The following is a 14,289-nucleotide window of genomic DNA, read 5'->3' as shown; positions in this document are numbered from 1 at the left end:
TTCGGTCCCAGCGGAGGGGGGTGGGGGCGGTGCCCCGGTCTGCCAATTCCGTGAGGTTTCCTCCGCGGTCCCTGCAGTGTCGCTGGCGCTGGCGCCTCTGGCCCGCCCTCCCCCGCCCCCCAGGGCCAGGAGGGAGGATCTTAGCTGCATGAATGGGGAGGCCCTGCCAGACGCAACCCGGGCCCGCCTCTGGGGGTTCGGGGTGGGGGTCGCGGTGACCCCCAGCGCCCTTCCCATTCCTGAGCAATGAGGAATCCCACCGGCGTGGTCGCGGGGCCCAGGGTCCGACCGCGGGGAGGGGCGCGCGGGNGGGGGGGCGGCCCCGAGCCCCACAGGGAGGCCCCCGCCTCTGTCCTGAGACGGACTCGGGGTCCGGAAGCACCAGCGGGGCCGCCCCCAGCCCGGAGCGCCTCCCCACGCCGGCCCCGGGTGCGATCNCTTGTCGTGCTTGCGCTTGTGCGAGTCCATCTGCGACATGCCCACGACCGTGTGGCGGCAGCCCGGGTAGGTGCAGTGGAAGTGCGAGCACTTGAGCTTGTACTTGCAGTCGGGCACGGCGCAGTCGGCGCTCGAGCTGAACTGGCAGAAGCCCGCCGCGCTGATCACGTCCTGCTTGCCGTGGTGCTTGCGGTGCGCCGTGACCTTGGTGCTGTCGGTGCAGCGGAAGCGGCAGCGCAGGCAGTGGAAGTGCGTGCTGGAGCCCGAGAAGGGGCAGTCGGCGAAGTGGCAGCTGAGCGACGCCTTGAAGCGCTTGAAGTCGTCCAGCACGAGGTTGTCCACGCGGTCATGGTGCTGCGCGTGCTTGTACATGTGCGTGCGGCCGCAGAACTTGTAGCCGCAGTTCTCCCGCGTGCAGTGATAGTGCGTGACCTTGAGCGAGAACTGGCAGGTCGGGTCCCTGCAGTCCTCATAGAGGTCGAAGCGCCGGAAGCCCTCCAGCATCATGCCCTCGTCCAGCATCTTGCGCGAGGAGGCCGTCTTGCGCCTCTTGCCGAACGGCGACATGTCCTCGATGATCCAGAAACGCTTTTTGGCGCCAGAGGCCGTGGGCATGGAGATGGTGTTCCCTGCGGAGGGGCCGGGGGAGGTCAGTGTGCACGGGGTCGCCTTTCCCAGGATCACACCCACGCAGGGTCCCCGGTCCCGCCCGGTGGTCGGACGGGAGCGCAGGGGGGTTGGCTTCCCGACACTCGGGGGGGCCTCGCCCACTGCCCTTCCCCAGCAGAGCCAGGGAGCCCCAGGCTTTCCCTTGCGTCATCCCGTGTCTGCAGGACGGACGACCACACAGGCATCCGCCCCTCGTGCGGCAGAGCCAGCGGCCCGGGGGATGTGGTGGCCGCTCCCTGGCCAGTCTGGGTGGGAAGTGAGGACGCGTCCTGGCGCTAATTGAAGCTGAGGGGGAATCTAGGTCGGGGAGTGTAATTGCCCAGGTTGGACGCACGCCAGGACGCCATCACACTCCCGCCTCTAATGAGGGACAGGCGGGCTCCTTCTCCCGGCGGCTAACCCGTTTCCCCGGCTGCCCACCTGTCTGCACAGGGGACCCGCCTACTTCCCCGCAGGGATGCCCTGTGCCCCGGGGCTGTTTGGAGTTGTAACTCCCTGCCCTGAGGGACACCTTCCCCTTGGTACCCGAAGCTTCTTTGAAGTCTGGTTGGGGTCTTCTGCCCGCAGTGAGCCAGGAGAGGGCAGGTCTGAGGTTCCCATCTGTGCCCTCCCGACCAGACCCAACTGCCGCCTTGGACCCAGGGTGGTCCATTACCAGGGCTGCCTGAGAGCAGTTTTAATTGTCACCCCCTTTCTGGGCCCTGCCGCCGTGGCTCGAGGGGCAGCGACCCTGGCACTCCCGGCTCCAAAGAGAGAAACCTTCAGGGGCTGGCCCTACCCAGGGTTGAGGGTGGGCATTCTCCGGGCTTCTCCCGTGTGGGTGACCTGCTCTGCCAGCCCTGAACCCGCCCAGAATGCCCGGCCTCCACGGCACCACTGTGCTACGTCATCCATTTAGGGAACAGACCAGGCACCCCACCCCCGCAGGTCAAGAGAAACCGGGGGCGGGAACGGTGCGGGGTGTGCGGCGCAGGACACGGGAGGGTGTGGGGCCTGGAGATCTGGGTGAGAGAGAAGTGGCTGCTTTGGGTCTGAGGGCCCAGGGCTCTGTGCGGTTATGCCAGTGACTGCTTTCCACGGGAAGAATTCCAGAAGGGAGACCTTTCTGCCGTACCCCCGGGTCTGGCACAGGGCTGGCCTGGCACTCAGCAGAACGGGAGGCAAAAATGAGTGAAGGAAGAAGGTGCGGGGCCGGGGTGATGACCACACCAAGGGGAGGGGCAGGCAGGTCCCAGCCCTGCGGGGCATCTGATATGCAGGGGTGAGGGGGTGGGGGTGGGACCCAGAGGCACCCCTGCCATTGAGCACTGCCCGGGCCCTGGGCCACAGCGACTCCCTCTTCCTGCTTGGCTCCAGGGCCGGGGGGTCGGGCCGGTGTCAGGGCCCTGCTGGGCCCCAATGGTGAGCAGGAGTCGAGGGGACATCTGGTTTTGTGGGGTGCTGGGCTGTGAGGGACGCAGGGGGGCCCTGTCCTGGCCCCAGCAGGCCACAGGGAAAGGTCTGGTCCCGGACCACGGCCTCGCAGGTCAGCGGAGGTGACACACACTGGCGAGAAGGCATGTGCGAGTTACCTGCAGCGTCCTGAACTAGGGGGACGTCACTTTTTACTGGAGATGCAGTGGCAGTGGCGGGCGGGAGGCGGGGCGGGCTGCTGACTGGGTGGCCCAGGCCCCGGGTGGCTCCAAGAGTGGCACTGAGCAGAGAGTATGAGAGACAGGGCGGAGAAAAGAGGCATGGGAGGGAGGGGAGGGGCGCCCGGAGCACGGCCGCTGAGAAGGATGGGGTCAGTGGGGGCTGCGGAGCCACGGGGGCAGCCTCGTCGCCAGCGGCAGCAGGAGGAGGAAGAGGAGGAGGAGGAGGAGCCGGGCAGCCTGGAGAGGGTGGAGAAAAGCAGAAAAAAAAAAAAAAAAAAAAAAAAAAAAGAAAAAAAAAAAAAAAAAAAAAAAAAAAAAAAGAAAACGAAAACAAAGAAAAAAACAAACAAAAAAAAGAACCAAAATGAGAAACCCAATGGCAGAAGCAAGTATGATATGAAAACACGTGGACAGATGACGAGCAGAGAAGCGTCACAAGAGAAGAGTGGGGAAGGNGGGGCAGTGGGGGGGCTCAGAGAGGGCCTGCGGCAGAGCCCGGCCCTGGTGGGACCCCAGTTTGGGGTCCAGGGCCCGAGCTTCGGGACGATGGCAGAAGGGCCAGAAGAGAGGCCGCGTGCCCGGGCCCTGGGCCCTGGCAGGTCCCCGGCCCCCCCTGCCCTTCCGGCTGGGGGCTCGGCTGCTCTGAGCCGGGGCGCCCACCGAGGACCAGCCCGGCTCCTCTCCGGGAAACCGCAGCCGAGGGCTGAGTGCAGGCAGGAGGGGGCCCTCAGCGTCCCCCAGACCAGCTGGCCCTGCCACACACTGAGGCCGCCTCTGTCCTTCGAGGCCGCTTGACCATGAACCTCCAGTCCTGAGACGGACCCTGCGGCGCCTTGGGCCGGGAGCGTCCGGCCCCCGAAGTCTCCTCCTGGCCTGCTCGCCGCCCCGCCCCGCGCTCACCTGGCGCCGTGCTCTCGTTGCCCACGGGGGTGCTGGAGCAGCTCCGGTCCATGGTGGGCGACTCAGAGGACACGGCGCCCGGGCTGCAGCCCGTGTAATCCATGTACTCGTCTGGCTCCGTGTCCATCAGGCTCGGGGGGCCCTGAGAGGAAGAGGGGGTGCCCTGAGGAAGTTGGGCCGGTGGGGGGGGGGCGGCGCTGTGCTGCGCACAGAGGGCAGGCTATCCCTCCGGGCGGGACGGGGGGACGCCCTCTTGGCGCCCTGGCACTCACCTGGGAGGGGGGCACGCGATCGAAGTTCTTGCCCAGCATCCTCCGCATGTGTTTCCGGGCGTGGGAGGTCATCTGGTGCTTGAGGAGGAAGGAGAACTGGCAGCCTTCCCGGATGCAGTGGAAGTGGCTGTTCACCTGGTTGTACTTGCAGCCTGCGGACACAGCCCCGCGGGCCGTGAGTTTCCTGCCCCCGGCCGTGCACAGGGCACCCACCGCGCCTTCAGGGCAAGGCAGATGGCGGCATCTGGGGAGGGGACGCATGCCCCACAGTGGCATTCCCCACTCCCAGGGGGAGGGGGTCCTAGGCCCTGAGGCTGGCCAAAGCCTGGGCGCACCCCCTCTGGCCTCAGTGGCCAGGCAGGGTCCCATCCCATGCCCCTTGCACTGAGGGGGTCCCGGGGCTCCAGGGTGAGAGACCCTACTGACCTGTCCGCCAGGTCATCCCCCTCCAGGCAAGCCACTTGTCTCCACATCTCTGGGGAGCCCGGGGGGCCTGCCCCCAGACCTGTGTAGACCTCTGCCCCGCCCCCGCCCACCTCCGCGTCGCTCTGGGCTGAGAACAAACAGAGCGGGCGAGACTGCAACCGTGTCAGCAAAGGGCAGGTGAGGGCCTGCCCGTTGCCATGGCGCCGGGGCTGGCCAGGTGTCTTCTATCATCCCCCAGCTTTGTTTGGCCCCAACTACCACCAAAAACACCCAAAGTTGAGTAAATACCGACAACTACAGAATACCCTGACCCCTGTAAACTGAGCCCAAGGACGGCACAGGCCACCAAATGTTGACATCTGTTGTCATGGTTACCAACCCTCTCTCAGGCCATGAATTCTTCTTGAATTAATGCTTGAAAGAAAGGTTTGTTTCCTGTCTTTTCTGGCAGTTGCTCTGAGTATCTCACCCCTACCCCGCAGAGGGGCCGGTGTGCAGCAGCCGCGAGGCCCCACCTCTGCTCCCCCAAGGCCCTGCTGCTATGACCACCTGAGTCACAACAGGCCTGGCCTGCAGCCCAGCTGTCTGTGCCTGGCCTGCCTGGCCGCCACCTGCCTTCCAGTTTCCAGTTTTTTCCCTGGCAGATTCCTACCCCACATCTGCAGGCCTGCGAGTGTGTGGCTCCATCCTGAGGCAGGTGGGTGGGCTCTGCGCCCCCCACCCCCACCCGGCCTGAAGGCATCCCCAGGGCAAGCTGGCGCCAGGCAGCTCCTCGGGAGGCCGGGTCCGGGGCCCTGGGTGGCCTCCCTGCCGCGGGACCAGCTCTCAACAGCAGCAGACTCAGCTCCCTGGCGTCTGCTGCGAAGCTCAGAGCCATCTGCAGCCTCCTTCCCAGCCCCATGGCCACCTCCTTCTGGGTCGCACCAGGTCACAGATGCTCTGGGCTGACCTACAGCATACCTGCTCATCCCACCAGATCCCCACCACCGAGCACCGTGCTGGCCAGCGCAGATACTCAAAACCCTGAGCTCCCCCCCACCCCCCACTTCCGGTAATAGCACGGAGCCCTGAGCACCGCTGTCCCTGATAGGCATCTGCTGAATGAGCAAAGGAACCAGGGTCCATCCTGGGCAAAGCCCTTGTAGTCAGAGCCATGGAAAGAGATCCAGAGCAAGGAACTTCAGGGGCTCCTATGATATTGGCCCGCCCTCTCGAGAGAACAGGAAGGAGCACCGAGTCCAGGGCCTGACTTGGATGACGAGGCCCCAGGCGTTTTCCCCAGAGGTAGGCGGGGCACTCTGAGTCACTCTCACCCCTTTTCCTGGGCTCTCTGTATTTTGACAGTTTCCCCTGTTTGATGATGCCTGGTGACATCAACGGCGTTTTTAACAAAACACAGAGTCTGATGTGCAGGGATAAGAGGTGGGTCCCAGGAAAGCTGGCCCGGGCCACCAGGGCCTCAGGGGCCAGAGCCACAACCCTGCTGCCTGCTGCGGGTCTCTGCCCCCGACCCCGGCCTTCAGTACCTAGCCTGCCACACTCCTCACGCTTGGTGAAGTACTTGAATCCGTTGGCTGCCCGCCGCTCAGCTTTCTCATGCTTCTTTATGTGCCACGGCAACTTGGTGGTGATGTTGGTCACAAAGTAGCAGCCGGTCCGGAGGCAGTGGTAGTGTCCACGCATCCGGAACTCGCAGTGCTGCCAGGAGGGACAGGAGGGTCACGGCCAGGCTGACCGCTTCTCTGAGCTCCCACCTGGCCCATGGCTCTGGGCTTGGCAGGCCATTTGCCCTTCCGTGCTCAAGTCAGAAAACACAACTGGGTACAGGCCTTTCATGTATTAAAAAAGTGGAACGTGCCTTTTGTAATCGGACTGAAATATCCTTCCTGGTAATCGTGCCACCCATCTCTAATTCCACACCCAGAGCAGACATCACTAATCTATCCCAGCATCCTCTCTGGAGGCTGGGGCTTCAGCAGACATCACTAATCTGGCCTAGCACTCTTCTCTGGAGTGCCCAGCTCTAGGATCAGGATCCTTCTCAAGGCGTTCTGCCAAACAGCCCCTACCAGTTTCGGGGTAGGCCTTTACGGCGAACTTGATCTGCCCTTCCTCTATGGGGCACGGGCAGTTCAATCTCTAGCTGTCCGCTGGGCCTATTTTAAAATTCTGGGCCTCTGGGGAAAGGGTGCATAGTTCCAGGATGGGCAGAATGATGCCAGGTGCACAGTGGCTGCCCAGCCTGGGGCCACCGCGGAGGGTCAGGATGAAATGACAGCCCTCACCAACTCTGGACCCCTGCCCAGGGGCCTCCAGGGGCCCGGGGGCAGACAGTGCCCTTTCCGGAGCCTGGACGAGGCCAATTCAAAACGGGCGTGAGAGATGGAACGAATCCCTGCCGGGAGGAGCCAGTCGGGACCCTGCCGCCTCCCTGTCCCCCCACCCCGGGCCCCCACCCCCACCTGTCCCCGGGACTGACCTGGTTGGGACAGAGACACTGGAGTGAGTAGTACGCAAACTGGTCTCGCACGTTCACCAGGTTGTTGTTGGGGTTGATGTGGTCCAGGCAGTGGGACTCGGCCTTGCCCGAGGTTTTACAGACATACTTGCAGTTGCCGAAGAGACAGTGGAAGTGGAACTTGTTGGCGTACTTGCAGTCCGTCGCGAGGCAAGGATCGCTGGAATGAAACCACAGCCCAGAAGGTCACTGGCGTTCCCGGAGCCCTCCCCGCCGACACCCTGACATTGGTCATGCTGGGGCTCTGCTCCCTAATTCCCTGTGATGCGGCCCAGGGAGTGGCCCCTGGGGCTGCCCTCCTGCTCCACAAGTGGACTCGGCCAGAGGAGACTACAGATCCCAGCATGCACTCCTGCCTTCTTTTTGGAGCTCGGCTGGTGCAGAAAGGGTTGCAGTGTGCAGCCTGCCCGGAGCATTGCATGCTGGGACATGTAGTTTCCACGGCCACACCTCAGGATTATAGATAAGGCGGCTGCAATAACCTCTTGGATACGAAAATGAGAGATGGCGCTGCCAGCCCTGGCGGGTGCCAGCAAGTGCCTAGCTGGCATGGCACAGGCACTGCCCTGGGTGTGGCTGACTGACAGGGTGCAGATGGGTGGGCAGCCCTACCCGGAAGCTCTGCTCCCTCAGGGCCCTGGCTAGGGGGAGTGTGTGCCTGGTGTCAGGTCCTGCTGAGGCGCACAGCTGCTGGGGGCCCCAGGGTCAGGCCGGGGCTCGGGGCTCCCGCCCACTCAGAGAACCTCACCAGCTTGCTGAGTGGTGGTGCTCGGGGGCGGGAGGGGTGCTGGGCTGAGCCCCCATGCCAGCCTGCCCTGAGAGCAGCAGCCCTGCCCCACAGCCTGCCTCCTGGGCTGCAGACAGGGGTGGAGGATGCCGTGCCCCTGCCTTCTGCCCTGGCTGGCACCACGGCTGCCCCCAAGGTGGCCCCAGGGCCGGAATCCGGCCACACTGGCGAAACTAAGAGGCCTGCCGCTGTGGGGAGGTGGAACGGAAGAAGGGGAGCTCGGGGAGGAACGGAGAGGAATGCAGGTCCCCTTCCACGCCAGAGGCCCGGCCCCAGGTGCCCAGAGAGGGGGGACAGCTGCCACTCAGGCGGTACACGTTCACATCCAATTTATTACTTTTATTGAGAACAGGAAGCCGCACACATAAAGATACAAAGTCACCGTTCTCGCCGCAAGGCGCCACCACCATCCAGTGAGGAAGGTCCCTTCCACCCCTGAGAGCTCAGACCACCGTGCAAACGGGGGCGGGCCTGCAGGGGGCGCCTACCCCCACCCCCCCACCTCGGCCCATGACTTCGCTTCTCCTGCAGAGACTCAGCCGCCTGCGCGAGTCACAGAGTCCAACAAGGAGGCCCAGAGTGAGACGCGGCCTTCCTTGCCCAGCCCACCTAAGCTGGTCCTCACGGCACCAACACTGCCCCTCTGGAACAGCGGCCGCCGCCACCACCACCTCCTCCTTCTCCCACCCTGGCGTCCCGCTCGGGGAACAGGCAGCGAGGCCAGAGCCGCGGCATCTTTGGCTAGAAGGACAGCGTCCGATGACCGTGTCCCAGAGAGGCTGGGGACAGCCCGGGCCCACTGCAAGGTGAGGAGCAGGGCGTCCTCGGCCGCCCTTGCTAGCACCTACTCCCGAGACACGCGGGGGACACGGGACTCCCGGCTCGTCGAGGGACTCACTTCTCCTGGAACTGGAGGAATCCGGGTTTGACCTGGGGCTTGGCGTTTTCTAGAGAAGTCGTTGCCAAGGGCGAAGTGGGCAGGTGAGGCACTGACGCTGGAATCTGAGGCATCTGGGGGATGGTGGAGGCCAGCTGTTTCCAGGCAAGCAGCGTGGGGGTGGAGGGCACGGCCGCCGGGCTGGGAGTGGGACCCTCCAGAGAGGCTGTGGTGACAGGAGGCGCTGGAGGGGACGAGGGGGCCAAGGCAGGTTTGGTCTCCGCAGCTGAGGTGGGGAAGGGAGCCTCTGGGTTTCCCTTCACTGCTCCTCCCTCTGTCCGGAAGTGGAAGCTGCAACAGGCAGAAACGGTGGCTCAGGTGGGGAGCAAGAGGGCCCTGCACAGGTAGCCTTTCCCTGGGTGTGACCCCATCACAAGCCTAGGGGGCCAGTGTCCCCCCCTAGTCCCCAGCACCAGGTGTGATGCCACCAGGAGGGAAGGACTGAGAACAAACAGCTGTGTCCTCTGGTTCTGAACTTGGGCTCCTGGCTCGGCCCTCGCTATGTCTTCCTGTTGTGTCTGTCGCTAGCCCCTTCCTATGCACAGCAGGAGACAGGGAGGGCGCACGAAGAAGTCTGTGCTTCCAGAATCTGCCCTGAGAATTGAAGGTGGGTCTTGCTCGGCCTTTGGAGATAGCTCTTCTGCAGACTAGCAGCTACAGCTGCCTGAACAGTGAGCAGAGCCCGAGCTGGGGCCCAGCAGTGGCCAAGGTCTGTGTTAAATGTCTGTGAGTTCTGGGTTCAATTACAAGAGGTGGCTGGCCTGCTGCTTTTCAGTTCAATGGGTTTACAAATTAATTTCATTATTTTTAGGTCAAAGAGAATCTACAGATGCAATACTGTGGCTTGGAAAGGCCTTCACCTAGGGTCCCTGCCTGGGTCAGGGCAGGGTCTCTCCAGCTGGCTTCACAGGGAACATCTGTGGCCGAGCTGCCGGCCACACTGGGCGGGGGCGGGGGGCAGGCAGAAGCAGCTGCTGAGGGTCTCTAGGTGGGGCCTGGAAAGGCTCAGAGGACCCGGCTGGAGGGCTGAGCAGGTAGAAGGATGGAGAAGCCCACCTTTTTCAGGCAGTATCTTTTAAGAAACCAGCTCAGCTCTTTCTGAGTTCTGGTGGGAGCAGCACACGGGGCCAGTTTGGAAGGCAGCTAGAGACCCTGGCAGCCTGCAAGCCCACGCAGCCTGGAGCCAGGCTGGGATGAAAGAGGCTAGGTTTCCCTGGGCCCTGGGGCCCCCCACTCACTTGGCATGCTTGATGGCCCCGTCCAGGGTGCTGAAAAGCGCTCCGCACTCCTCCACCACGCAGTGGAAGTGTGCCTTGTGAAGGAAGTCACACTGGGCATCACAGAAGTCCTTGGTGCCAAACCTGGCCAGAGGAAGCGGTGGTCAGAGGAGACCCTGGGGCACGGGACACCACGACGGGTGGGCGTGGCCCTTCCTGCTCCTTTGCTCTGCCAGGAAGCCCCTCACCTTCGAAGGTACACCTTCCAGGGCTCGGACAGCTTCTCCTGAACCAGCGCCTTCACGGCCTTGCCCAGGAAAGGCGAGGCCTCCACGGCGGGGCTGCCCTCCGCTTCTGTCTTGATGTTCAACAGGCCACCAAGGTTGGGGTTGCCCTGAGACATCTGCAAAGAGAACAGGGCCCGTGCTTGGGGCTGGCTGGCCGCCATGGGAGCAGCAGCGGCTCTGGGCCACTCGGACCTCTCGCAGTGCACTAGAGCAGTGGAGGGGAGAGGGTGCCTGGCCCTACACAGCTCTGGCCGCAGGTGAGCCCGCTGTGAATGGTGCTGCCACAGGCAACGTGGAGATGCCACGGCTCCTCCACACAAACCCTGTGGTGCTGAGATCCATCACTCAAGCTAAGGCCGGGACTCTGGGCACACACCAGACCAGCTTTCCCCAGACTTTGTGGCTCCCTGGTTATTTTCCTGCCAGATTTTCAAAAGAAGTACAGGAGGAGGAGGAGGGGGATCCCCTATGAATTCCTTGAGAACAAGAGAAGGCACACAAAGGAGGAACAGAGAGGGAGGGAGGGAGGCTCAGGGGGTGAGACAGAGATGCCTCACGGTTGCTGGGCCAGGAGGGAGGGTGGCGAGGGGGAGCCCGTGTGAAGGCGTGACCCACATGGGGCGTGGGGCTCCAACAGGAAGGAGGGACGGGGTGCAGGGGCCAGCGAGCCCCTGCGAAGGGAGACGTAGAGCGGGAGAGCAAGGAGGGAGAGAGGGAAGGTGGGGGGCNGGGGGGGGGGGGGGGGGGGGGGGGGGGGGGAGCCAGTGGCAGAGGGCAGAGGGCGGCGGGAGGCCCCTTCCCTGCCAAGGGCCCAGCGGGGAGCCCCACCCGTGAGGTCCGGCCCAGGCCCAGCTCCCCGAGCAGTCACTTGTGTATGGTAACCAAATTAATCTTGCTGTAGTCAAATTTATCATGTGAAGGGGGGAAATATATTTGAGATGATGTATAATTTACAAAGACCCTGCATTATTTAAAATAAATATTCTAGAGCGACCTCTGCAGAAGGCGTCCGAGACCATTACTCAACCCGAAAAGTGGAAATTGATGCTTTGCTCCCACTTTAGCGCCCCTCCCCCACCCCCTTTTTAAACAAACAAAAAATATATAAAATAAATAAATAAAATTAATAACTGAAAGGGAAAGAAGTTAAAGGGCTCTGGAAAAGCTTTTGGAGCCCTCCATCTGAAGGGAAAAAAAGGGTGTCAGAGGCTGGAATATATTTCTTCAGCCAGTTCATTAAATTAATTTGTAAGCAGTGGCTCTGAAATTATATCCGATGAAAAATGGCCTCAAAATTTAAATGGTACAAACTCATCTTATTAGAGGCAAAACATTAAAAAACAAACACCTCCCCCCCACCCCCCAGCATAGCTTTAATTTCTCTGGGTGGGGGAACGGGAGGCGTGTGATGGATGGTTCTTACCTTATTCATAAGCGAGGATAAAAGAGATGAATTTGCCGGGACTGCATGGCCATTTGATTCATTACTGGAACACACAAACCAAAGGGCTTTAGCTCAGATGTACGTGGGACTGAGCCCAGACACTCACCCTTCCCTGCCCATCCGGAAGGCCCCGGCCCCGCCCACTACACCTGCTTGGGCTGGAGGAGGACCCCCCGCCAGGAGGGCTTGGCCCCTGGCCTCGGTGGGGTCTGGCTCCAAGGGTGCCGTCCCCAAGAACCTCCTGCAGTGGGGCAGAGCTGGTGGCGGGGGGGGGGGGGGGGGGGGGGGGGGGGGGGGGGGGGGGGGCTGGCCCCGCCTCACCTGGGCTCCTTCACAGTCAGGTCTAAACTGCGGTCCTGGGATGCCTCGTGGGGAACCGGGGCACCAGCGCTCTCACCGGGCTCCTGCTTCACCGGGGCCGGGGGGAACCTGGCGGGGGTGGCCTGCTGCCCGTTTCCTACAGGGGAAGGGAGGGAAGATGGTGTTAGAGGGGCTGAGGGCTTCCTATGGGCACAGACTGGAACCCCCCACTGCCAGAAGGGAGGGCAGTGGGGCTGGGTGGGCCACAGGCCCCCAGGGGAGGCCTGGCTGCTGGTCAGCAATTCTCCCCATTGACATGATCGCTCGTGACGCTTACCCCTGTGTGGCAATTCTTCAAGTGATAATTATTGCAAAATTATGTCAAAGTTGTCCCGGCTCAGGGCCTCCTGGAGGAGAAGGGCGGGAGGCTGGGGAGGGGGCTGGAACGGGGGTGGGGGCCCTTCATTTTCTCCACCGACTGTCACAGTCAATTTGTGGGGCTGCCGCTTAGGCTTTTATTAAAGACTCTGTTAATGCTGAGGGAAAGTGGCAGATCTAGACTGGGAGCCGCGCCCTCCGCAGGTCCCCGGCCCGCTGTTGCCGGGGCGACGTCCCTGCTTTCCACTGAGCATGCCTAGGAGGGGCATCTGCTGTGTCAGGGCTATGAGAGCTGACAGCCAATCAGAGCGGTTCAAACTATGTGACCTCGCCCGTCAAGCTGTCCAGAGCAGAGATGCGAGGCCCACTGTGGCCGGGCTGGGCCGGACCGGGGTCTGGGTGGGAGCTGGCAGGCGGTAGCCATCTGGGGAAAGGCCGGAGCTGGGTGGGCAGCTGATTTGGGAGGCCAGGCAGAGCAGGGGCAAAGGAAGTTGCTGACAGGAGCGTGCCCACCGAGCCCTTCTCCACAATCCCCAAGTGGCTGAAATATTAATCTGCCCCAAGGCGCTGCAGCTGACAGAAAGCTGCTTCACAGACAGCAAGTGGCATTTGATTAAAAAATAAAGGAAAGCGCCCCCCCCCCTCCCCTTGACCTTTCTTTTGGGGAAAGGAGATTTTTCTGTTGAAAAAGAAAAAAACTTGACAGTCTGGCCACTGAGCTCAGTGTGGTCCTAAAGTGGGCGCCACCCTGGCCCACAGGCGTCTGGCCAGAGGCATAAGGCCCCCGGGCCAGTCCTGCCATCCCTCTCACACCTGGAATGGAAGGAGGGTCACTCCATGCTTCCAGCTGATGGGAGCGTCCCACTCGGGACAGGTCAGTTTTCAGAACTCATGCCAGGGGCTCCCCAAAGTCACTTGCCCGAGGTCCCCTGGGAAGTGGCCCAGCCCCCTCGCCAAACAGCGGCAGGCCCTCCAGGAGACCAGCGCTAGGCCGCAGGGGCCTTCCATCTTGGCTGGTCTGCAGATGGTCCCCCAGAGGAGCAGGGCGTTTGGGCTCAGGAGCCGGACCACTGAGGTCCAGGTCTGGACTTGGCCTCCTCCTGGCTGCGTGCCCAGGATCACTGCCCCCACTGCCCCATCAGCTCTAGCAGGCAGGACTTGGCCTCCCTGATGTGTCCCCAGCACCGGCGAGGTGCCCGGCCCTCAGCAAACACAGGGGTTGCTGAATGAGTGACTGCAGTGACAGCTGACTGTTCTCAGCTAAGTACCGAGAAGGGGGAGTGCAGGGAGAGGAGCCAGGGAAACAGAAAAGCCAAAGAATTCTAGGGACAGAGAAAACATTTAAAAGAGTAGAAAACTTGTGAAGGAGAACCGCTCCCCATGGTGAGCCGGAGACAAGACACGGGGGGTCTGGCTGTGTCGTCCGACGCAGCAGCCACTGGCCAGGTGCGACTAAGTTAAAGCAATTCCAACGGAAATCCAGTTCCTTGGTCACAGAGCCAAGTTCAAATGCTCAACGGTCGCAGGTGACTAGCGGCTGCCGCACCGGACAGCGCAGGACAGAACGTTTCCGCTGTGGCAGAAAGTTCTACCAGATGGCACTGACGGAGATGGAGATGCTGGAAGGTCATCCTCGGCCTTGAGCGGCTGGCCGGGCATAAATCCCAAGCATCCCTGAAGGGCGGCCACCCGCTGCGTGGCTGGACTCACGCCCCCTCCAGGTGACATGAGGGGGCCCTAGGGAGGCACAGGGATCTGGGACTCCTCTCAGCAGGGGCCGGACTTGGGACGAGGTAGGGTGAGAACTTGGGGGTGGGGACCCGGGCTCCCAGTGAGGCCAGGCTTACGGCCCTTGCTTCACAGATGAGAGAACAGAGCTGCCTGGGGTGGGGTGGGCAGCCAGAACAAGGGGCCCTGAACAGCAAACACGANCTCGCTTCCTGGGCAGGGCCCGGCCTGCTCACCTGGGTCAAAGGTGGCAGAGGGCTTGAGGGCGGCCGCAGCCAGCCTGGCCATCATGGGCGAGATGAGGCCCTTGCTCGCCGAGATCCTCTCCATGATGGAGGCGGGGGGCACCGGGAC

General features: G+C 62.5%; 1 protein-coding gene across 1 annotated transcript in view; it reads right to left on the bottom strand.

The window, feature by feature from the left end:
• The window catches only part of CASZ1 (castor zinc finger 1), a 53,638-nt gene that overhangs the window by 2,116 nt on the left and 37,233 nt on the right, over positions 1–14,289 (bottom strand). The window contains 11 exon segments of the mRNA XM_077763964.1: positions 334–1,067; positions 3,642–3,783; positions 3,914–4,065; positions 5,866–6,037; positions 6,819–7,017; positions 8,543–8,872; positions 9,820–9,942; positions 10,047–10,201; positions 11,509–11,572; positions 11,851–11,986; positions 14,172–14,274. Of these exon segments, the coding sequence (XP_077620090.1) occupies positions 334–1,067; positions 3,642–3,783; positions 3,914–4,065; positions 5,866–6,037; positions 6,819–7,017; positions 8,543–8,872; positions 9,820–9,942; positions 10,047–10,201; positions 11,509–11,572; positions 11,851–11,986; positions 14,172–14,274 (2,310 nt within the window).

This window comes from Crocuta crocuta, unplaced genomic scaffold (assembly GCF_008692635.1).
Source record: "Crocuta crocuta isolate KB4526 unplaced genomic scaffold, BGI_CrCroc_1.0 scaffold13, whole genome shotgun sequence".
Classification (NCBI taxonomy): Eukaryota; Metazoa; Chordata; class Mammalia; order Carnivora; family Hyaenidae; genus Crocuta; species Crocuta crocuta.
This window is presented reverse-complemented; position numbering and strand designations above follow the sequence as displayed.